Below are 22,258 nucleotides of genomic sequence, written 5' to 3'. Positions count from 1 at the left end.
GACAGAATATATCAGTCAAACGACGTCCAAAATGAATATGCATTATTGTGTATGTAGTGACCATGGGGGCTGCTGTGGAACAGTGGTAGAGTCAGGGGTTCGATCCCCAGCTCCTGCAGCTACATGTCAGATGTGTCCTTGGGCAAGACACTTAACCCTGAGTTGCTTCGTCTGCAGCGTGCATGAAGGTTGTAGTTAATTCTAGAAAAATGCAATACAAGCTCAAGTCCATTTACTATGTTTTGATGAACAATTTCCCTGTATTATTTAAGTTGTTGCTAGTTCTGCTTTATTTCCTTGTTAATTGTTTTGCACCAATACACCAAGTCAAATTCCTTATATGTGTAAATTCTGATTCTGATTCTGATGTTCAAAAACTGGGAGTCACATTTTTGCATTACATTTTTCCCTGTTATTACTTTTACCACTATCACCACTGATGTGTCGGAGTAGATTTTCTTTTAAAATGTCTCCGTGAAGTTAGGTCACATATCTATTAAAAAAAAAAGCACAATGACAAATCAGAACAAGCTAATATAAAACATTCAGCAAGTTTTTGGTTCTACCCTATCCTTACTGCTGCTATTTTATTATAAATCTGTACCGGTATATTTTATTTAGACATGTCTATTGCTGCTACTGTGTACAGTATATTTTTTGTATATAACTTTTTTATTTTATTCTTTGTATCTGTGTGCTGTTCTATCCTTTGGTGTTACCTGCTGCTGGAATCTGAATTTCCTGAGGGAACCTTCCCAAGGGATTAATAAAGTTCCAATCTATCTATCTCTATCTATCTATCCTGAAACTTTAAAATAATAACATTACACATGCAACATTCATTCAAATGTCCTTTGACTGTCATGTGCTGCGTTCTTCAAAAAAAATGCAAAATGTGATTCTTCAAACACCAGATACTTGTCACATACTTCTCTAACACATTACAACATCTCAAACCTCTGATTGCTGAGGCTCAGGTGCTCAGTGGCAGCCGACATGAGGCAGCTGTGAGCGGTGAGTTAGATCACCCTGATAAACACGAGGATTAAATATTAGTGTACATGACTCTTTGGCTTTGGGGAGACTTGGCTGAGAGTGTGCTAAACATCTGTTCTGCAGATTGACAGACACATTCACAGCATCAGACAAAAGATGTCCAGTATGAAAAAAAGAGAAACTGAACAATTGGCTGCTTCACTTCTTGTAGACACACCTATTCTTGCCTCTAAATATACGTAAATCCAACCAGAGGAATACTCAGAATGAACAGCTGTCTCAACTTCCCTGTGATACTGCAACAGAGTCAACCTGCTTTTAAAACACAAGTTAATTTATTAAACATTCCTGCCACAAACACAAATATACATTTACAGTATTCATATACAGTCTACAAAAAGGTAAACAAGTGAAACACACAGCATTGGTCCTCTGTGGCATGACTTAATCAAAATAGTTCTCTTTGCTTTGGCTACAAACACCACACAAAACACACAGCAGCCGGGAGCAGAGACCTGAGTCTGAGTGAGCTGTGATACATCGACGACAATGACATGAGACAGAGACACAGAGACACACACACACACACACACACACACACACACACACACACACACACACACACACACACACACACACACACACACACACACACACACACACACACACACACACACACACACACACACACACACACACACACACACACACACACACACACACACACACACACACACACACACACACACACACACACACACACACACACACACACACACACACACACACACACACACACACACACACACACACACACACACACACACACACACACCTCATGTGGTTGTTGAAAAAATACAGGACAGTCTGGATCAGTTCTGTGAAGTTTAAACAACTCTGACAATTATTGTGCAACATCATCTGGAACATTTCTAGAACATTCAAAGGACATCAGGCATAACTCTTACCTATTGATGCTAACAGACAGTATATTTGAGGTACTGAAGAAAGTTTGTTTTTTTTGCATTATTTTTAGACAGCAGCAATATGCTGAACCTTACAGATTAATGTTAATGTTTTTGTCTCATTGATTTTGATTATAAGTGATACTCCATACTTTACTCTGGTCCAGCTGTGTCACTCGTGACATGACTCCTACACTTACTCTTACATTCATGAAGCAAATATGTCACTGATTAAACATTTCCAAACAACTGAAGATCAACACCTGGAAACCATCTGCAATTCTAGTCTATCACTGTCTGATGATGATATATGCCTCCGGGAATGGATGCCAGTTTGTTGGTAATTGCACTGTAACCAGCAGTTTGGGTTAAAAAAAAGACTTCCAGCAAAGACTGAAGTAGCACCCTTTCTGTTTCTCCTGGGTTCAACAGTAGAAACACAAAAGGCTTCCCTCTGACTTTCTTCAGTGATGGTAGCCCAAAAAAGAAACACAGTTTCTTGGCTTACTGTCAATTACCAGATCTTATATCTGCAGAAATATCATCATCATGACTCAGATTTCTTAAATAGAAAAAAGCATTGTTAAAGGTCACATATTATCCTCCTTTTTAAACAAGTCTCAGAGCTCCCCCAAAACTAAATCCACTCTGATCCTGTATTTGATCGTGTCTATAAATCCCTCTATTTCAGTCCTGCTCAGAACAGGCTGTTTCTGTGTCTGTACCTTTAAATATGTAAATGAGCTGTGTCTGACCACGCCCCCTCTCTGGAAGGGCTTTGGCTGTCTTGCATCATGTCCTATTGTTTACTGTGAGAAGGCAGACTCAGAGGGCAGAACACCTGGGGGAGGGGCTACTGCCCTTTGTGATGTCATGAAGGGAAAATCTCCAAACGGCCTGTTTGAGCACACATTTTCTGAAAAGTGGAGCAGGCAGAAGACGGAGAGAATGGACTTTTCTCATTCTTGAGTGGTTTGTAGACAGACTAGGGACACATGTTAGTATTAGAGGAACATGGTGAAGTGCATTTTGCATAATACGTGGCCTTTAAGACTATCCTCAAGGGGAGAAGAAACAACTTTTAGAATGCTTGTTTGTTGAAAGGAGGTCAGATCGATCATTTCTGATGCAGTTCAGGTAGTCAGGGAATCTAAACATAGATGGTTTTCATGACAGCGTCAAGATGAAATGTTTGATCTAGAACAGATTGTGAGCTTCACTTTCATGCAGATGTCTCTTTATAGAGACAAAAACCTGGCTGCTGTTTATGCCTAAATCATGACATAAGATGGTTAAATGTTACTACTGCTCCACATTCTTAGGGACTTCTGCTCCATGTGTGGTTTTGGTCTTCATTGTGCTGAAAAGGCTGTGCAGGCGCCACGCTTGTGAAGAGTTTGTCCAACATTACAGAGCGGATTGGTCATGTTTATGTCCATCCCTTTTCTCTTTGTGTCCATTCCTGTATTCCCAAAACGTCTTCCATCCTCAGGAGGATGCTGTGCCCGCTCTCATGATCCTGAAGAGTGAGTTGACATTATTGCTCTTGATGGCGTCTCGACAGGCGGAGATCACTTGGTTCTTGGGCTTACCCACTGAAGAGAAGGATGAAGAGCAACAGAAGGAAATAAGGGGACAAGGTGGCTTGCAAGTTGTTACATCACACAGGTTGATGAAAAATGCTTTAATATTCTGTTCATAGATCACTCGCTCACATTGGCAAAGCTTTGACTGTCAAAACATGGGAAAAGCTTACAGGGTTACAGGAGTCAAAATGGACTTCATCTATGGAATACCCATGCACAATAATAGCAACAAAAGCATGACTCCAAGCCAAAACTTACCTCTGAGTCGTCCTGCCCGCTGAATGGCCTGGTTTACAGACTTGAGGCAGGCCAGTAATGCATTATGGTTGTTAGAACGGATTTTGTACTCGTTGATCAGATCCCTGTTTAGATCGTACAGCTCTCTGTAACGCTTCTTCATAGTTGTCCTACAGAGGGAAGAAGAGAAATCAGACCAGAGAGAAAGACTCACAATGAGTTTACTTCTGTAGTAGAAAATACCTTATACAGGTTTACTCATTGTGGAATATACAGTCAGCACTATAAGCGTTATAAGAGCAGTTATTGTAACACTACTGTTGGAGGAGGATTCAGTAGTTTGAGCCAGATGTATCCAATAAACTGAGTGTAAGTGTTCTTTGCTCCAGAAGTCAATACAGTGGACCTTTTTTATATGAGACTTGGCAAAGCAGAAGAAAAACATGTGGAACTGATACCATTAATGATGGCTTTATCATTTTCACGCCTTCAATAAAAGCATGCAGCATACCATAACTCATGAGGAAGCAGGCCCACAGAGCAGAGAGCCAACAAAACTGTTATTAATTACACTGTGAAGGGAAATATGTCTGCTGGAAATGATGTTTAATAGGTCCCTTTGTTACCTCTCTGTTTGTTTGTAAGAGGTCAGATCAAAACCCTGTTAGTGAGTAAAGCTGTTCTGTCCTATACATTTTGAGGTTACTCACATGTCACTCAAAAGGCGAGCGTCTTCTGCTTGCACGAGCATGTTCCTGATGTAGTTGGAGTGGTCGGCCATGGCTGCGGTTAACTTCTGATGAACCGAGTGAAACTCATCCACCTGGCATGCAGAGGATAAAGACTCTATAGTAAACCATATCAACTGCAACATGTTGTAATGTCTGTGCTTATGTAGAATCATGTAATGACTGGAATGATTATTCTCTAAAATCATGAAGTTCACATTAAAAGTCTCATCTCCTTACAAACAATGAATTCAGGTGAATGCAGGCGTAACGACTGACTGATGGTATTTCATGTTGGAGTTTCAAAGATATTAAAATGCAGTAGAGGGTTTTCTTCTGTAAATGTCCAAACCTCAGTGAGTATAGTGCGTAGCTCCTCAAAGTATCCTGGGAAGTCTGCTTCTGCTGATAAGTCCTCTATGCCCAGGAAGGACGCCAGGGACTGGACCAGGTCTCCTGCCAGGTCAATGTCGTCTGTTCTCAGAGTGATCTTATGGGGGAACATTCCAGGAGACATTGCATCTTAACCATTAAAGTTTTGCATACTCTTATAAGGTGAAGTAAACTTTATCATCACAGTCATATTAAACTTTACAGGTACAAAAAAAGTTAATGAAAACCTTTATTCCTAATTCTTTGATTAAAGTTGTAATTTTATTGAAACATTTTACATGACACAAATCAATGATAATGATGCATGATGGAGAGAAGAGTGCTGCCTGAATGTTGATTAACAGACATCAGTCATTGGAATTCATAAAATGAAAATAACCTCATGTTTACATGTTTAAATGTTTTGAGCCATAAGGCTTTAGTAAATTGATTCTCTTGCTAATGTAAAGTTAAAGCTGGCAGACAGATTGTAAGGATAAGATAAGATAATACTTTATTGATCCCCAGAGGGGAAATTTGGGCATTGCAGCAGCAAGACAGAGAAAAAGAAGTAATACAAAATTCACAGGATAGATAAGATAAATACAGATAGAAACAACAATAGGATTTATATACAAAAGAATATAAATAGTTGAGCAATTCAGGACAATTACGAATTATGTGTAGTGGATGGCATGTTTAAGTGACCAGTGATGATATAAAGTGACTTGTGTGATCAAAAAGTTTCGGGTTATGTAAACAGCAGTAAAAGAGCAGTATGATATGACGATCTAACCCACACGTCTTCATCAAGGTTTTATACAAACAGAATGCTGATGTGTTTGTGCATTGTACCTGTCCGTTGCTGATGCTGATGGACAGAAGTCCACCTCCTCTTAGTGAATTAAAACTGACGTTGGGACTGTCTACTCCCTCAGGAAGCAAGAAGTTCTGGTTCAGCCACATCACCACCTATAGACACAAATGCACATGCATGCAAATGATCAAAACGCATTTCTGTAGAGATGAGGTCAGTTTTTATGTAACAGAGATGAAGTATTTCCATCTGTTATAAATATGTGACCGGACTGATCAGAACAACACTTCCTGCTGTCTTGGTCTTCCTGAGAGACTCTCTGACATCCTACCCGCTGTGGTCGGTCGTTGATGCTGAAGGTGACCCTTCCAGTGGGCGGAGCATCCGAGGAGTCAACTGAGATGTCATACATGGAGAATCGAGGCAGCTGCCGTGTGATTTCAAACACATGGAATTGGGTGCTGGAGATGACAAACAATGAGCTGCAGATAAAAATTAAGTGTTTGGGGAGGGGGGGGGGGGGTAATAATATAATCATCATATGACAACACACTTGTGTTCTCATACCTCGTTTTCCCTCCAACAAAGGCTTTGACGTGCAGATCTACTGGGATATCTTTGGGGGGGACGATGGGGACTTGGATACAGCCTGACAGATTTTGGGCGCTGGGGTGGACCACATGACTCTCCCCCTCAAAGATCCCCTCTGCAAAGATGAGCACTGCACGGATGATGGTTTCTGGAGAGGAAACACAGATGGACAGACTTGTTAATATGAACTCGGTCTGTAACGTGTGAAATTCTAAGCTAGTGTGCTAAAACACTGTACCATTTGGTGTTGAAATGCTGAGCTCTACATGAGCCTTCTGGGCTTCTGTAGCAGGTTTCACTGACAGCGCCGTCTGGAGCTGAGTGTTGGCTGGTATGACACTGTTAGTCTCGGACACACCCTGAAACAATGGTACAGTTTCTGAGGTTGTTAGCATATAGAATAAATGCTGACCAATTTAAATTCAGATCCCTGTTATGTTGGATTGTCTTTCATGGTATTTGTAGTTTTTTAATTTGATTGTTACTGCTGAAGGATTTTTACTATCTCCTTAACAAAAGCAGACATGGTAAAATATGAAATAAAAAAATGTCATAAGTGAAAAAAGGATTTGCCAAAGAAATAAATTAGAGCTACAATTCAGGATAATTCAGAAGCCCTTCAGTACTGCATAAAAAAGAATAGCCAAAAGTAACACCAGTAACTCTGTCCAGCCATAGAGCTTAGTGCAATAAAGAAAAGGTGTAAAAGTAAGGATAATAATATGACAATCAGATACTAAAATGATTTAGAATTAGAAGATATTTTCTACATTGTACGGACAATTTACCCAATGTTTCAAATGCTTAAAATACCCTCCGACTTTGGCTCTGCCAACAGGATGAATGCATTCTGTGTAGTTTTGAGAAATCTTGGTTTCAAGGTTGAACTAATAGAAATGGACAAGGGGGGTCATTGTGGATTTTATTTTTTCATAGATCTTGTGAAGACATCCATCCCTCTATCTCCCTCTTGTATTTATCACATTTATATATACATATCTAAATGCAATGCTTCAGTCTTTCAAGCTGTATTCTGTAAAAGTTGGACATGATGGGGTAATAAAAAAGCCTTAATGAAAATAATATACCTTGGCGTTCTCATCATAGTTGCGTAGCTCCAGTAAGAGGTTTTGTCTGCGTTGGCTGAGCTCTCTAATGAGGTCCTGTTCAGAACTGCTGTCCATAAGATTCCCCTTTAGGTCCTTACTGGCTGGCAGGTAACCCCGGACTACAAGATAAACACATTGACAAGATGAATCCAACCTGAAAGACTCAGTGATAAACAAATGTGTAAAGCAGGTTTGCAAGCTTTGCCTGAATTGAGCTTCAAATGACAGCTGAGGCCGACTGAACTTTTTTCATTATTTAAAGTTTTTTGACATTATCAAAAAAATGAAGAAGGTGAAATAAGATATGCTGCTAGATGAAACCTCAGAGAATCACATATGACTCTCAGGTTAAATTAAATAATTTCATTTCCATTGTTCTTTGCTGTTATTACTAGTCTACGTTGTCAAGTGTGGAAGTATTTTCTCTGTAATTTGGCAAATATACCTTTAACAAGGTTTCGCCATTAATGAACACACATACAAAAACACACACAACACACTGACTGACCAAGACTAAACAATACATAACACATTATGTATATATATATGTATACAGATGTACTTTGCTTTATATATTCACAGTAATGAATATAATAAATGTTAAAATATACATTCAGGAACTTGTTACTACACACACAGAGAAAACATAGAGTCAGGTACACCCAAACCTCCTACCCTCTCCGTCTATAGAAGTGCAGATAAGTTGTTTCTCTCCATCCAGTCTGTAGTCCCCCTCCACCACTCCGGCTACAGACGAGGAGAAGTTGTCTTTGAAAATAACCTCGCCTGTGCGGTCACTGCGTGCATCAATCTAAACAAAAAGGGAATAAGAGGAAAGACTGGCTTGAGATACTGAAGTAATGAATGAGCTGTTGTGCCTTCTAAACTGTTTGCTTACCTTTCCATTGGACCAGCCAGTAATGAGCTCCACTACGCCATCTGCGTTCAGGTCAAAGGCGTGGATGCTCATTGCATGATTCTTAGACTGAGTGGATAAGAGGACACATTTGAAGTTATGGATCTTTGTTAAAGGGCATTACTGTGGAGTCAAACGTTACACGCCCTGCTCATGTGCACTCAAACAGCTATGGAAATGTAAAATACCAGCTGACTATGATAAAAGATACAGAGGGGAGGGACAGAAAGACTTCTAGCAAACACAACATTCAGAGGGAAATGCTAATGGTGAAAATATTACAAATGGGCAAATTGTCTTTACACATACAATGTCTCAATTCTATTCCTTCAGTAGCATTATTATAAGGTAAACCCTCCTTTTCCGTATCAGCATTTTCATGTACGATTGCAATACCTTAATCCTCCAGTAACGAGCGGTGCGGTCATAGACTCCCACGGTTCCATTAGCCAGAGCATAGCCAAACCTGCTGCCATGCATGTGGCACAGTGATGTAACTGTCTGTGTGGAGAAAAAGAAGTGTTTATATTAATGAGTCTGTCGATCTGTGTTTCCTCTCCAGAAACCATCATCCGTGCACTGCTCATCTTTGCAGAGGGGATCTTTGAGGGGGAGTCATGTTGTCCACCCCAGCGCCCAAAATCTGTCAGGCTGTATCCAGTCCCCATTGTCCATTTACCTCATTTTCTGTCATCTCAGACACAAGCTCATCCTCCTTGAATACTCGGATGTCAAAGTCCTCCGATCCTACCAGGAGCTGTAGACACAAAACATCAACACACTTCTATGTTAGTAAAAAATGATTTTTCATCTCACTCAGACAAAATTAAAGCAGTGGCAGTGTGTCCACACAGCATGTTTATCTGACTGCCTGACCATCAAAACTTACCTCATTTTTCCCATCCCCAGTGAAGTCGCAGAGCACCAGAGATCTGACATTATCGCCAGTCACCTAAAAGATCCGTTTGTTTAGCTACTTATACAAATAATTTATCCTAATATATTAAAGTTTTTTGCAAAGACAACAAAAACATTCACTGATCTACTCATTTATTCTTAATAGGCATGATCAAATCCATTGGAATAATTATTTTGACTTGTAAAAGTGACCACAAATGGATGGACATTCAAAAATTCAAAAATTCAAAAATGAAATAATGAAAACACTCATTCTCAATAATAATATCACATTGTTAATGTGTAACTTGAATGTCCTCATAATGCCAACTAAATAAAGGGCTTAAGCTTAATGGACTCTCACTCTTATTATTTTTGTTTTATATTGCTTATTAATGAAACATATCTCTTGAATGTAAAAGAGATTTGATCTTTTCTAATATTAAAACCTTGTCTTGGTGCTTACTGTCCAGAAATGGTCATTGCCAAGGTAGTCAAAGCCTTGTAAGGCACAGTTTCCTCCAATGATGGCAAGAGGATTCGGGATGTCCCCCAGTTTCCCCAGCACAATAGCATTGGCCCCATCAGAAACCTACAACCAGAAAGGAAACAGAGACACAATCCCTTAAAGTGTGATTATAAAAAGTGTAAGCTACATGTTGAAATCATATTGCTTAATAAAAAATGCAAAAAAAGCTATTAATGTTTCCTTCAAACTAGCTGAGTCCCTGAAGAACAAAAGTGTCCATAAATGGGCAAATTAAAAAGTAACACATTTATTCAGTGATTACATTTATAATGCAATGTGAATCTTTTTTTGTGACTCATTTGTGTCCGCCTCCCCTCTCAGCTCCACTCACCTCTCTGTAGAATATATCAGCGTTGTCATGGACATTATAAGCCAGCAGGTTGGTCTGGGATCCCACCAACAGTGTGTCTCCAGTGGTGTTTGGTCCCAGTGTCCCTGCTGTTAGACAAGTGACTGCCTGGTTAATGTTGAGCAGAGAGATGTCTGAATCCTGAGCGCTCTGACTCAGTCGATGGGCCACTGGTCTCTGACCACGAGCATGAGGGTTGTGGATAAAAACCTTCAAACGGAATAAGAACAAGGGGAACAAGACTTGAGTGAAAACTGAAGTCTGAGGTAAAGCAAATATTAGTAAGAAAGTCACCCTAAAATGAAAAGACTGTGTGTTTTAATGGTGAAGAGGTGAAGACATTACAGAAAAAACTGAGTGGGTGAGTTCAGACAGAAAGTATAAGTAAACAAAGGAAGAAAGGACTGCCATGTACTCGTAACCATGCTATGCAGTCTTCTTTTTATTTATTATCCCTTCCCAAAAGTAATATAGGAGTAATTAAAGTGCTGACGTTCCTCACCTTTCCTGCCTGTGTGGCTGCAGTTAGGCATGGGTGGACTCCATCAAACTTCCCCACAGTCACCATGCGAGGGTTAATCTTGTGGTTGAGCTTCAGCGTGAATATGGGGACCAACATAGCGCCTGCTGTAAGACCTTAATCTGACAAAAAGTCAAGAAAAACAGAACAGAGAAAAGGCGATAGAAAGAAGGAGGCACTTTATTATTTCTGATCGTTTCTGATACTAAATCATAAAGTCTGAACTGCAGGTTGTCTTGCATGTAACCAAATGATAATGTTTTATTTTGCAACACTAATGTAATTACAGGCTTTGCACACACAGTCAGTGGAGAGTCCTGTTGCCTGGCAACAGCGGGAAGCTAAAGCTTTCCGTTTGGCTAATCTCTCTGTCGTTAGCGTTACAATAATGCCAACTATCCAACAAAAATACTTCACACTTCGCTACTAAATGTATTATCTGCACTGTGACATTATCAAGTACGGTATTTATCCTTCAGATTAATGGCAAATTCCTTATATTTGCCTGAAATTCCTTGCAAGTCTAGCGTAACTAGCTCACCTTAACGGGGATGTTTCTGATATCACCGGAAACCACTGGGATCCTACTGCAATAAAACACACAAGATCACTTTTTAAAAGAAACTGTAACAAAAACTCTTACCTGGTCCCGTATTCACAGTAAATATTAGATTTCGGTAAAAATGAGCTAGCCAGTTTTTAAACCAGCTAGAAATCACAGTTACGTCGAAGAGACGTGAGACGTCACAGTAGATTACCTTTTAAGAACCGTTTCCGGCTGCTGTTTTCAAAATAAAAGCATCTATATTAGCGTTTTGAACATTTTATGAGGAAAGAGTAAGATTGCAATTTAACTGAATACATTTACTTACAGCATTGAAAAGCAATGTAGATGTACCTTTGCTCTTTACTTATATTCCTAGGAGAAACATTTTATAGCCGACTTTTTACTCATCTGCATTTATTATTCAACAAAAGCTAGTTATTGGATGCATTTCATTGAATTTTAAACTATTGCATATATTATTATATTTGTAAAGGCTATAGGCGCAGAGTCCGCTCACACTCACCTGGAGCTCCGAGCTGGTAAGTTAAGTTAACTGACTCTATCAGGCTAAAAAAGTATTCATTACATTTTCTGTAATTTTTTCCCCCAAGTTTGAAATGTGACAGATTAAATGAATGATCCATGTTATAGTATTGTATCCAACTTAAATAGTAGAGTTGTAATAAGCTATAATAAGAAAGTAATATTATGCTAGTGCAATTTTAACAAACGAAAAAAACATACAAGCTTTCTGGAGAAATGTACTTACAGAGCTTACAGGGAATATCAGTAGCTTACATTTCTCATCACATTTTGTGGACACATCATTGTGAATGTCTCACATCACCTTTGGTGGAGTTATTTTTTTCTGGCAATATAAAGGTCTATGGAATAAGTCAAGCAAGGCTTCAAATGTGAGTTTTAAGAGTTGATTAAAAAGACCTTTGATATGATAGCATATTCATTATGAATCAAAAGTTTCTCTATTGGCTGAAGTGTAAGATTATGTATTAAATAATGTTAAGAATAGTCACTGTGGTCTAATCGGCTAAAGTTACATGGCACTGATGTTAGGTATGCAAAGGCTGCAGTATTGCACTTAAGGCCAACGATCTTTGGGTTCTGGTGTTGTCCAGGATGTGTGGGATGTGGTTGCTCTTTAGTGAAGATGGCTAGTGTAGGTCTCTCTCAGGTTAGGGATACTGAAGCTGATGATCCACTATGCTGTCTTCACCATCGGCTGCAGGTCTCTCAGCTGTGATGCTGCTGATGAAGTACCAGATTATGCAGCATTATGTCAGAATTATCTCTATTTAAAATGGAAGAAGTTTATTTACAGCTTTTCAGGAAGTGTGTTGTACCTTAGGGTTCTGAGAAAAAAAGATCTGACCTGAAATAAGCTGTTCAGGATCCAGGTCCAGTCCTGATTTACAACTTCAAACTTTCAATCCTGCGGCTCTTCCTCATTGATGTTTGGTACAGAGGGAACAATAATTAAACTTATGAGGACACAGCTCTTTGGCTGTTATAAAGGATAAGGCTGGTTACCTAGCTCAACCCAAAAGGGTTAGGAAATATTTCATCCACACCTGGTACATTACCTCTGCACACTGCCTGTCGACACCTCGAACTTGAAGCTGTTTGTTGACATGGATGATGTTTTTCTTCTTTCTAGATCCTTGCTTGTGTTCATCTTACTCTCAGATGTACTTTGCTTTCAACAAAAGCATCTGCTAAGTGAAAATGCATCAAGTTTTTTCCTATTGGTCTTTTAGGCAAACTAATATTGATCATGATTAGAGGAGATGCTCGCCTTGATAGGGTACAGCTTGAGGGCGCGGTCAAACTGGCCATCTGTACCTTCAGGGCGTCCCTTAAAACAGTGGTTCCTAAAGTGGAGGTCAGGACCCCCAGGGTGGTTGCAAGACACTGAGATTTCATGAGATGCCCACCAAAAACACACATAAAAATGCAAAATGATTGAAAATTGCATAGTTTACGCATCATAACAATTTGTTCTGAAATGAAAGTAATATGTAACATAAAATCTTAAAATGGAAGTGTGCACATGACTGAAAAAAATGTAGGCATGTGTGTTGCTCTTGACAAACAAAAAATGCACACAGACATCAACAGTGTGGCAGTTAATTATGTTTTGTATATCCACTCAGTGCCACAGTCTAAACATGGAGGTTACTTGTTCTTCTTCTAGCATTTCTTACATTGCTCAAATATTATTTTGGCTTCTAGGGTGTTGTGTTCTTTGAGTTTTGCTGATGGCAGTGTTTGGACAGGCCTATTAGTGTGTGTGTGTGTGCCTGGCTGTGCATGTTAAAAGCTTTTACCCTCTCCAGGGACCGCGGGGGGTCCCCGGTCTATTTTGGGGGTCAAAAGGTTTGGGAACCCCTGCCTTGAAACACTTTATGATCACAGATGTGGCAGCAATCAGCCCACTGTCCTTTGGGCTTGTCACTGCAGAGGTTTTAGGAACAGGAATAATGTTGGTGGTTCTCAGACTGGTAGGGACTGAAGCTTGTTGTAGTGACATGTTAAATGTGAGTGTGAACACTATATACAGCAAACTGTCAAGCACCTTAAGAGCTCTGCCCAGAACACATCAAGGCACAGCTGCCTTGATGCAGGAAATATTTAACAAATCTACTTTATCTGATTAGAGGGTGAGAGGCTGGTCGCCCTCTGATGAGGGGCTGATTATAGCTGCTCATTTGTTGTAGGCATCCTCAAAGCAACAGAGTAGTTTTCAGTTGGTCTGGAGTCAGAAAGGGAGATGTTAATTGAGGTGGGGGTGCTATGAGTTTGTTTACAGTCAGTGATGTTTGGGATACCCTGCCATGTAGTGATTGAGTTGTTGTTGTTGTTGTTGAAGTTGTCCTCAATGCTTTGCTTGAAAGGACTGACACTTAGAGCTTGTACACAAAGATAAAACAAAAAACAAAAATCATTTAAATTGATAAAAATCCTGATTAATATCTAATCCCCTGTACATTCATCTATTCACTATGATTAACTTGACCTGGACCCCGATGGCTGAAAGTTAAGCGACTATTTGTCCTTACATCGCTCTCACCAGAAGATAGCTGCATTATGTTCTTTTGACCAATGAAAGTTCCAATTTTAAATGTTTTGTGAAACACTTTAACGCTCCCTTTCAAAAGGTAGGGCTCGTCCGGGATTTGAACCCGGGACCTCTCGCACCCTAAGCGAGAATCATACCCCTAGACCAACGAGCCATACAATGACAGGAAAAAGGGAGGTTTACAAACTCCTTCCTTGGTCCTCCTGGAGATGCAGTTTGACTCCCCACTGGTGATGTGGCAGCAACAAGACTGATACTTAGTGTAGCCAAAGAGCGCCCTCTGCTGTTTGACATACCACTCAACACTTGTGTACCTGTTTCCAGTGCTAAGGTGCAGCCTGGTGAGGTAGGAAACACATGTTTGTCAAGGATCTTCCATTCTGGGATCTTAGGGCCTACTACTCTGTGATCATTTAACACTTGTGATTTACTGTTTTTCAGCAACAAGCTATTCAAACATACATACATGCCTGAAACGCACAGAGGCCATACTCTGGTGGCAGTGGGTTTGAATCTGACCTGGGCCCTTTGCTGCATGTTACCACCAACCCCCCCTTACTTTTTTAAAAGCTTATTAAAGAACACTATCAGTGTTGTCTCATTTAATACTGCTACACTGTGTCTCTTGTTTTCCTATGTATCATGTCATTCCAAGCATGCGCAGACAACTTCATGCTGCTTCTCTAATCAGTATGTATCTAGGGCATTTCCCTTTTCTATACGGGAGGTTCCCATACTGATGTGGGAAGCGAGCAAGAAAGAAAGACAGCATCTGGAAGATATCTGGGATATGGCAGGAGAAGTGAACCACCAGCAGTTGCATAGTTAATCATAATAAGCCAAAGAGAGGATGTCTGTTTCATAGAGGGGATGAGCAACTAGAACACAGATCTTATTGTCTGTTATTATCACCCGCTGTCCGTCTCTTTCTCCATTTGAGTGTTCACTCTCTCTTTCTCTGACTCTGCAGAAGTCTCTTTCAATAAATCAATGCCTTTATAAAGCTAATGAAGGTATGAAGCGGTCACTGAGGTCAATATCAGCTGTTAACAATCATACTTCAATTTAACATGTGATTTCATTACACAGGAGACATTATATGACGACACCAGGTGTAAACAGCATCATGTATCACGCTACCGTGGTGACCTTTAACACGTTAAAACGGAGGGCTCGTCCGGGATTTGAACCCGGGACCTCTCGCACCCAAAGCGAGAATCATACCCCTAGACCAACGAGCCAGCTGTGGTGAAAGACTGACATATACGTATTTGTACACAACTTCAGAATGGTGATGTGGCAGGCTGGAGACCCCGAGCACCAGCTGACTAAACAGCTCTCTCTAGCTGTCATCGTGAGAATGACAGCGCACAGAGCTACAGTCTAGCGAACGGGATTGCTGGAGTGTAAGCTTTTGTAAGGCATTTCAAACAAAAGAAACATACACTAAATTGAATTGTAACGCAAATATATAAATTAGTAATGACTCAAATGTGAATATAATTTGCATATGCGTTTTTGTGGATGATACAGTCCATTGTTAATGTGAAAACAAAATCACTATCTGCCTACGAGTCTTCGTCCGGGTCCAAATTTACCCACGTTTCGTTCAGAGTCGGAATGTCCTCATGTCAGCTCAGGTTAGCTTTAGGCTAGTTAGCCATTCTCAGAGAGGGCTGGATTTACATTCACAAGATGGCAACAGAGGCGAAACGACACAAGGTTGCAAATAAATCATTCATTTGATGTTGTTGTTTTAAATCTATAATAGATAACGTCACTGCCTGAGCTATTAGTACGTAATGTTGTCTCGTATTATTAGCTTCGTGGTAAGTCTACAGTAAGCCTCATGTATGAATAAGTTCTGTAAAAGCTTAGTTTCCTGTGTTTAACACCCATTCTGCCAAAGTTACTGTTAGTCTACTTTCCGGACTATAAGTGAGCGATCATCACGGTCTCATGCGTCTGACACGTGTTTGTACTTGTTATATTTGTACTAATGTGGAATAGGTCGCTTTTACAGTGCCTGAGTCGTGTTTCTCTGTCTTGAATATAGCTGCCATGCCCCAGCAAATGTAAATGCACCACTCGATTGGTGATTGAGTATATCTGTGCTGACAGGTAGATGATGGTTTGGCGCTCAGTCCCCTGCACAACTTCCTGCAGTGGTGCCAGAGTGTCGGATTGGTACTCAGCAATAAGGTATGATGCTGCAGCCTGTATGTTGTTGAAGCTGGATCGTTGACTCTCTTTATAGTAACATTGTCTATCTGATCTCTCTGTAGGTGTGTGTGAGTAAAGAAGGAACTGTGGCAGAATATGGCATGCTGGCGAGGGACGACATCGAGGAGGGGGAGGTTTTGTTTACAATCCCCAGATCTGCTCTTCTTCATCAGGGGACGACAAAGGTCTCTGTCCTGCTAGAGAAAGGTGACAAAGAAGTTTTCCTGATCAATAAAGCTGCCTGCATCACATACCTGTACGTAACCTCTCTTGTTTCTCCTCTTCACAGAGAGGTCATCTCTGGATGGCTCATCTGGCTGGGTTCCTCTTTTACTGGCTCTGTTTTACGAGTATACATCCCCACAGTCCCACTGGAAACCCTACCTCTCTCTGTGGACCAACTTCAAGACACTGGACCATCCCATGTTCTGGTGAAAACCCTTTTTTTTAAATCAGTGTGTAAACCCCATCGCTTGTCTACTAGTGTGCTTCCAAGCACGCTCACTGTGGCTCAGTGGTAGAGGCTGTTGTCTCTCAACAAGGTCAGGGGTTTGACTCCCAGCTTCTGCAGGTGTCGATTAACCCCAATGCTCCAGCTGCTATGTTGGGCGTGTGTGAATGTGTATGAATGGATTAGTTAATACTTTATGCCTCTGCCATCAACGCGTGTACAAGAGGAGTGGATGGGTAGGCCAGCGGTGTAAATGTTGCTTCTAGTAGTCAGACGACTAAAAAAGGCGCTATACAAGGTCATGTCCGTTTACCATTTTAATTTGAAAACATTTTCAGAAGTCCTCCTTAGGTATGGATTTCAAACTTGTGTCACAGTAATCCATCTTTCATGTCTGTTAGGTCTAAAGAGGAGAGGGACAGGCTGTTAAGAGGGACAGGTATCCCCGAGGCTGTGGACACAGACCTGGCTAACATCCAGAAGGAATACACTGACGTCGTCCTGCCTTTCATCAAAAAGCATCCTGACCTTTGGGACCCGAACACACACACAATGGAGCTGTACACACTCCTGGTGGCTTTTGTCATGGCTTACAGGTAAAGTGAGCCAAACATGAAATATTTCTAAACATGTTTGTATAACTGAGACCAGACATTCATTAATGGTGCAGACAATTCAGACAACACTGTAAGGGGCCTGAATCTGACATTTCAAAAGATCTGGTTTGCTTTTAGAAGAAGTGCAGGGTTTTGTAACTGTCAACAAGCATTGACTGCCCTATCAAACAAAAGCTGATGTTATATGAGAATTTGCTGCTTTTTTCAGATGTACAAAGCACCTTCAGATTACACTGCTGCTATCACAAAACAAAAATTAATATTGGTTTATTGATAAATTTGGGTTTTTGTTTAATAAATAAAAAGCTTGGACCAAACAAAGTGTCAGTCGGATACAAGTAATTGTAAATATTCTAGTAATTGGCAAAAGAAAAGTCAGAATAAAAAGGTCCAAGTTCTCGAATAAGATTTACTTCTAATATTGTCTTGGGGGTAAAGTGTTAATTTTGGGGTTTGTATAAAATAAAAAGTGAAAAGTGGGGAACTGTTCATTTCAGTCAGTTTTTTGGTTTTTCTTGTTACATCCCAAATATTTTATGTTGGAAAGAAAAACTAATCATCTGAATCATCAACAAAACTAATGGAAAACCCCACTGTTCTTATCCTGAAGTCACCCCCGCTGATCCCTCTAGTCCTTTTCACCAATCCCTCCCTTCTTTGTAGTTTCCAAGAGCCACAAGAGGAAGATGATGAGGAGGAGGAGGAGGAGGATGAGGAGGAGGACGAGAAGGCTCCCAACCCACCTATGATGGTTCCCATGGCAGACATGCTCAACCACGTGTCCAATCACAATGCTAATCTAGAGTTTACACCGGTGATGATTACCTCATGGTTTAGATGTTTCCATTTTACACTTTGTTGATTAGTGTACAGCTGCTCATCAGTGAAGTATTTGTGACATGAAGAGTATATTTAACATTAGAAGACCTAAGCTGTGGATTAACTGCCCAGTTATCAGGTGCTTTCATATCTTATCATCATCAGGTTTTTTCTTAAAGTCTTCCTACCCTCGCCTTACGGTCTCTCCACTCTCCATCTTTCTCAGGACAGTCTAAAGATGGTCTGCGTGCGCCCCATTCATAAAGGAGAGGAGGTGTTTAACACCTACGGACAGATGGCCAACTGGCAGCTGCTTCATATGTACGGTTTCACAGAGTCGTATCATAGCAACAGCAACGACACGGCCGACATCCCCATCACCAACTTCTACAAAGTGGTCACACAAGGTGAATGTTGATGCATCAAAAAACCAGAAGAGCAAAGGTCTCATTCTTAAATAAGTCTTTGTTTTCTTTTATTTTACTGAATTTAATGTTGCTTTTTATTCTAAGCTGCCGTTGGATTACCTTGTTCACAGTGAGCTTACTTTAGTTTTGTTGACCAAGATGGCAACCCAGTAAATATGTTTTTAATTGCAGAATGAGCCACCCTGCATTTTCCAATCAACCTCAATGACAACACTTAAAACACCTGCACCTTTTATTTTCTGTGTTTGATCTCACACTCTTAACCTTAAAGGCTTTATATGTGATTTTTCACACTTAAATGTAATATAAATCAAGTATATCCTCTGAAAATAACTCTGTGAGTCATGACTGTCTACAATGGGTGTAACACCCGAGTCCCACTGTCTGATGTTTTCAGAGTTTTCAGAGTCCTATCTTCACTTTGTTTACATCGCCGGGACGGCCGGCTGACTCCTCCCCTCGTGTATAAAAGTTGTTTAATTGAGGGACTAGAGAAAAGAAGAATAACATACTGTACTCACTGCTTAACTGTGTTTCTAGATCACGCTCATTTCAGGTAAATTTACATGCAGTGTGAAGATACAAGCATAATAAAGATCACTAGCATTAGCATGCTAACACAACAATGCAGCACAAGTTGTTTTGGTTTCATGCTGGTGCTCAAAAAATGTTATGTCACATTTTGTCCTCACATCTTAATATCTGCTGTGTTTGTCTTTACGGTGAGTTCACTCTGTGCTACAGGTGTCATTATCTGACTGAAATCTGGAGTTTGAAGTCATGAATCAAAAAAGTCAACATTTTTGCATTTTTTTCCCACCAGAGCATTTACTTCACACACGAAATAAAATTGAGGTCCGATTGAGTTTGCAAGCTAAAATATTCCAAACCCTGTTTTTGTGCCTCTGCCTACCCTTACATTCACAGCTGATCAGCAGTAACACATTTTGTTGCCTGGCAGCTGTTTCAGATTTGTGTTAAGCAGGTTTAAGTTGTACGCTGAAAGGTTTGTTGGTCAGTTTAAAATCAAAAGAGAAGCAAAACAAGATCCTCACACCAGAAGCTCCTCAGTCTAAAGAAGAGCATGTCGGCTCAAAACGTCACTCATTTATAAATCCTTCAGATGGGAGCTTCTTGGTGTGCCGATCTTGTTTTGTTACCTATTCGTGTTGTTTGGGTTCAGCACCCACTGAGGGATGTGTGTCTTTTTATTTTTTTTATTTTTCAGTTTAAAATGGAAGACATTATCTCAACAGATCCTGTTCTTTAAATGACTCTTAACAAAAATGACGTTCATCAGTAGAAGAGTCTAACTCTGCTCTGATTCTGGAGCTGTAAATAGAAAGAAAGTTTTCGCTTTCCCTGGTGTTTTCTCTTCACCCTCTAAGTATTGAAAGTGGCTCTTAACTCATCCGACTTTAATATATCATGTTGTCCTTGTTTTTTTTGTTTTTTTAAAGGCCTTTCCTAAAAGGAAGCGGTGGGCGCTGCACCACCCTCAAACCCATTCATTGTCTGTGCTAAGCTGAGCGCAGTTTGACGTCGTGATTGCCGTTAAGCAATGTTAAAATTGGGCTCAGCACTCTGAGATGACACCTCGACAAATCCAATGGGAGGGATGATAAGATCACAACAAACAGTGTCCTACTTTCCTGAGCTTTATGTTAACAGTATAAAGACCTACCAGGACATCCCTAAACATGTCTAAGAGTTTGGGCACACTAGGTGTGTTTAAAAAAGCAGCAGGACTCTTTTTAGCTTTCTTTTAACCATCCCTCTTCTCTCATCTTCCAGATATTCAGTCTGACATGGAGCGACAGCTTGTGGAGGAGAAGTGGGAGATGCTGTGTCAGATAATGCAAGAAAAAGCAACCTTTGTCTTTGGCAAACAGGGCTGCCTTACAGACACGGAGCTGCACACTGCACTCAAGGTAAGGGGGGACTCTGTACTCTGTACACTGCTTAAACCTGGAAACACAAAAGAGCATCGTCTTCTTCCTGTGTGTATCATTAGGTCCTGTGCATGTCAAAGGAGGAGTTCTCAGAGTTCAAAGACGATGAAGGATGGGAGGAGGATGAAGAGGACGACGAGAAGATTTCCCTCGCTTTCTGTAACGACGGCGTCCCTGGATTAAAGACGTCATGGAGACGGTTGATTCATGAGGCAGCCCGTCTCACAGTGAGGTCCTACAGTAAAGAGGGGGAGGCTGTGGACAGTGACCAGACGCTGATAGAGAACCAGGCAAGGCTGAGCAGCAGGCAGCAGAGAGCACTGCAGGTACGCTGGGGACAGAAGAGCATCCTGTACAGACTGATGGAACTCACCAAGTCATGAGTTGAATTCAGCTGGACCTCAGCAGTTGTTTTTATTGTCTCCGGTGGGGAAAATGTCCCAAAATTCAGCCAGTTTTTTTCTGTTTCAATAAAAAAAGTTTTCATTGATGTGCATAATAAAAACCATCAGTGTTTGTATAACGTGTTTTGCTTTCATCTGTGCACAAAACATCAAATAATAACATGCTGTAACAAGCTTTGTGCAGAAAGATGAATCTGCATTCTTCAATCCACAACAGCTGCACGTTAAATGGCAGTTCCATCATTATTGTAATGAGCATTCTCATTCACAAAAAAACTCCGACTTATCACAAAAGGAAAAATAAGTATTTTACCTATTAAACGGACTCCTGGGTATAATGGTCATGCTTTCACACCATGTTGATGCAGCCAGATGAAACCCTCAGATTAAATTTTGCCTATTAGATTGAGTTTGTTGGAAACACAGGTATTGTGTAAAACATGACCAGTAGATGGACATAAGAGTAGTTACTATATGCACTCTTCAGTTTTTGTTTGTCCCCATTTATATTCTAATTGCAATATTAAAAATGTTTTTGCACAACTCGTACTGGTACTTTTCTTATGCAGGCTTACAATCTGCTCAATAAAGTCACCTTCATGTTGGCTTGTAGTGTATCTCAGCCCATGTGAGGGGACTTCAGTTTAAAAAGCATTTAGCTTGTGCTAAAGGTTTGAAGATGAATTGAACTTGTCCCTAGATGAAATCATCCCACTAACTGGGTACCTGTCCTTTGGAACAGACCTGCAAAGGAGTTACAATGAAACACCTATTAAGGTCATAAACGCAGCCATGGAAGAGACCTTACTCTCAAAGAGTCAGTTACACACTTTCAAAGTTTGATTTTTAACACTTATCTAGAATTAGATGTGCCAACCTATTGTAGATTTGTGAGTGAATATTTCCTGTGATATGATTTTCCTGTTCAGCATTAATAGCCATGTTGCAAGTAGCTTTTTGCAAAGCTTCAGCCGTTTGTACTCTGCTACCCACGAATCCCCAAGAACAATAAGACATCTACATTAAATCTCTGCATGAGAATGGAAAAGTAGGACCAAACAGGAGAATTGGGACGCAGCCATAGAGGGTGCATACTGACATTCATCTG

The 22,258-nt window shown here is 40.4% G+C and overlaps 2 protein-coding genes and 2 non-coding genes across 6 annotated transcripts; 1 reads left to right on the top strand and 3 right to left on the bottom strand.

The window, feature by feature from the left end:
* Positions 1-1,309: 1,309 nt before the first annotated feature.
* On the bottom strand, positions 1,310-11,381 carry bbs2 (Bardet-Biedl syndrome 2). Of its 2 annotated transcripts, none has more exons than XM_020640487.3 (18): positions 11,256-11,381; positions 10,595-10,734; positions 10,075-10,302; positions 9,681-9,806; positions 9,207-9,269; positions 8,997-9,074; positions 8,714-8,818; positions 8,300-8,386; positions 8,077-8,212; positions 7,381-7,520; positions 6,531-6,651; positions 6,269-6,440; positions 6,033-6,162; positions 5,740-5,856; positions 4,865-5,002; positions 4,495-4,607; positions 3,806-3,954; positions 1,310-3,556 (listed from the first exon to the last, which is right to left on the bottom strand). In XM_020640487.3, exons 2-18 carry the CDS (start codon positions 10,709-10,711, stop codon positions 3,450-3,452), a joined length of 2,127 nt encoding a protein of 708 aa, XP_020496143.1. In that variant the 5' UTR covers positions 10,712-10,734; positions 11,256-11,381; the 3' UTR covers positions 1,310-3,449. The 2 variants fall into 2 exon arrangements, with proteins under 2 accessions (XP_020496143.1, XP_020496144.1); XM_020640488.3 differs by having other exon boundaries at positions 11,154-11,308.
* A 2,957-nt stretch (positions 11,382-14,338) lies between these two features.
* On the bottom strand, positions 14,339-14,410 carry trnap-agg (transfer RNA proline (anticodon AGG)). The gene has a single exon. It is a non-coding gene; the product is annotated as a tRNA-Pro (tRNA).
* Positions 14,411-15,425: 1,015 nt separating this feature from the next.
* On the bottom strand, positions 15,426-15,497 carry trnap-ugg (transfer RNA proline (anticodon UGG)). The gene has a single exon. It is a non-coding gene; the product is annotated as a tRNA-Pro (tRNA).
* Positions 15,498-15,828: 331 nt separating this feature from the next.
* setd6 (SET domain containing 6, protein lysine methyltransferase) lies at positions 15,829-21,269 on the top strand. 2 transcript variants are annotated; one of them, XM_029278585.2, is made up of 9 exons: positions 15,829-15,978; positions 16,378-16,458; positions 16,542-16,686; positions 16,769-16,910; positions 17,332-17,526; positions 18,211-18,361; positions 18,593-18,773; positions 20,589-20,725; positions 20,809-21,269. In XM_029278585.2, exons 1-9 carry the CDS (start codon positions 15,952-15,954, stop codon positions 21,127-21,129), a joined length of 1,380 nt encoding a protein of 459 aa, XP_029134418.1. In that variant the 5' UTR covers positions 15,829-15,951; the 3' UTR covers positions 21,130-21,269. The 2 variants fall into 2 exon arrangements, with proteins under 2 accessions (XP_029134418.1, XP_065812507.1); XM_065956435.1 differs by lacking the exon at positions 15,829-15,978 and adding an exon at positions 16,044-16,085.
* The last annotated feature ends 989 nt before the right edge of the window (positions 21,270-22,258 follow it).

Source organism: Labrus bergylta, chromosome 7 (genome assembly GCF_963930695.1).
Source record: "Labrus bergylta chromosome 7, fLabBer1.1, whole genome shotgun sequence".
NCBI lineage: Eukaryota > Metazoa > Chordata > Actinopteri > Labriformes > Labridae > Labrus > Labrus bergylta.
This window is presented reverse-complemented; position numbering and strand designations above follow the sequence as displayed.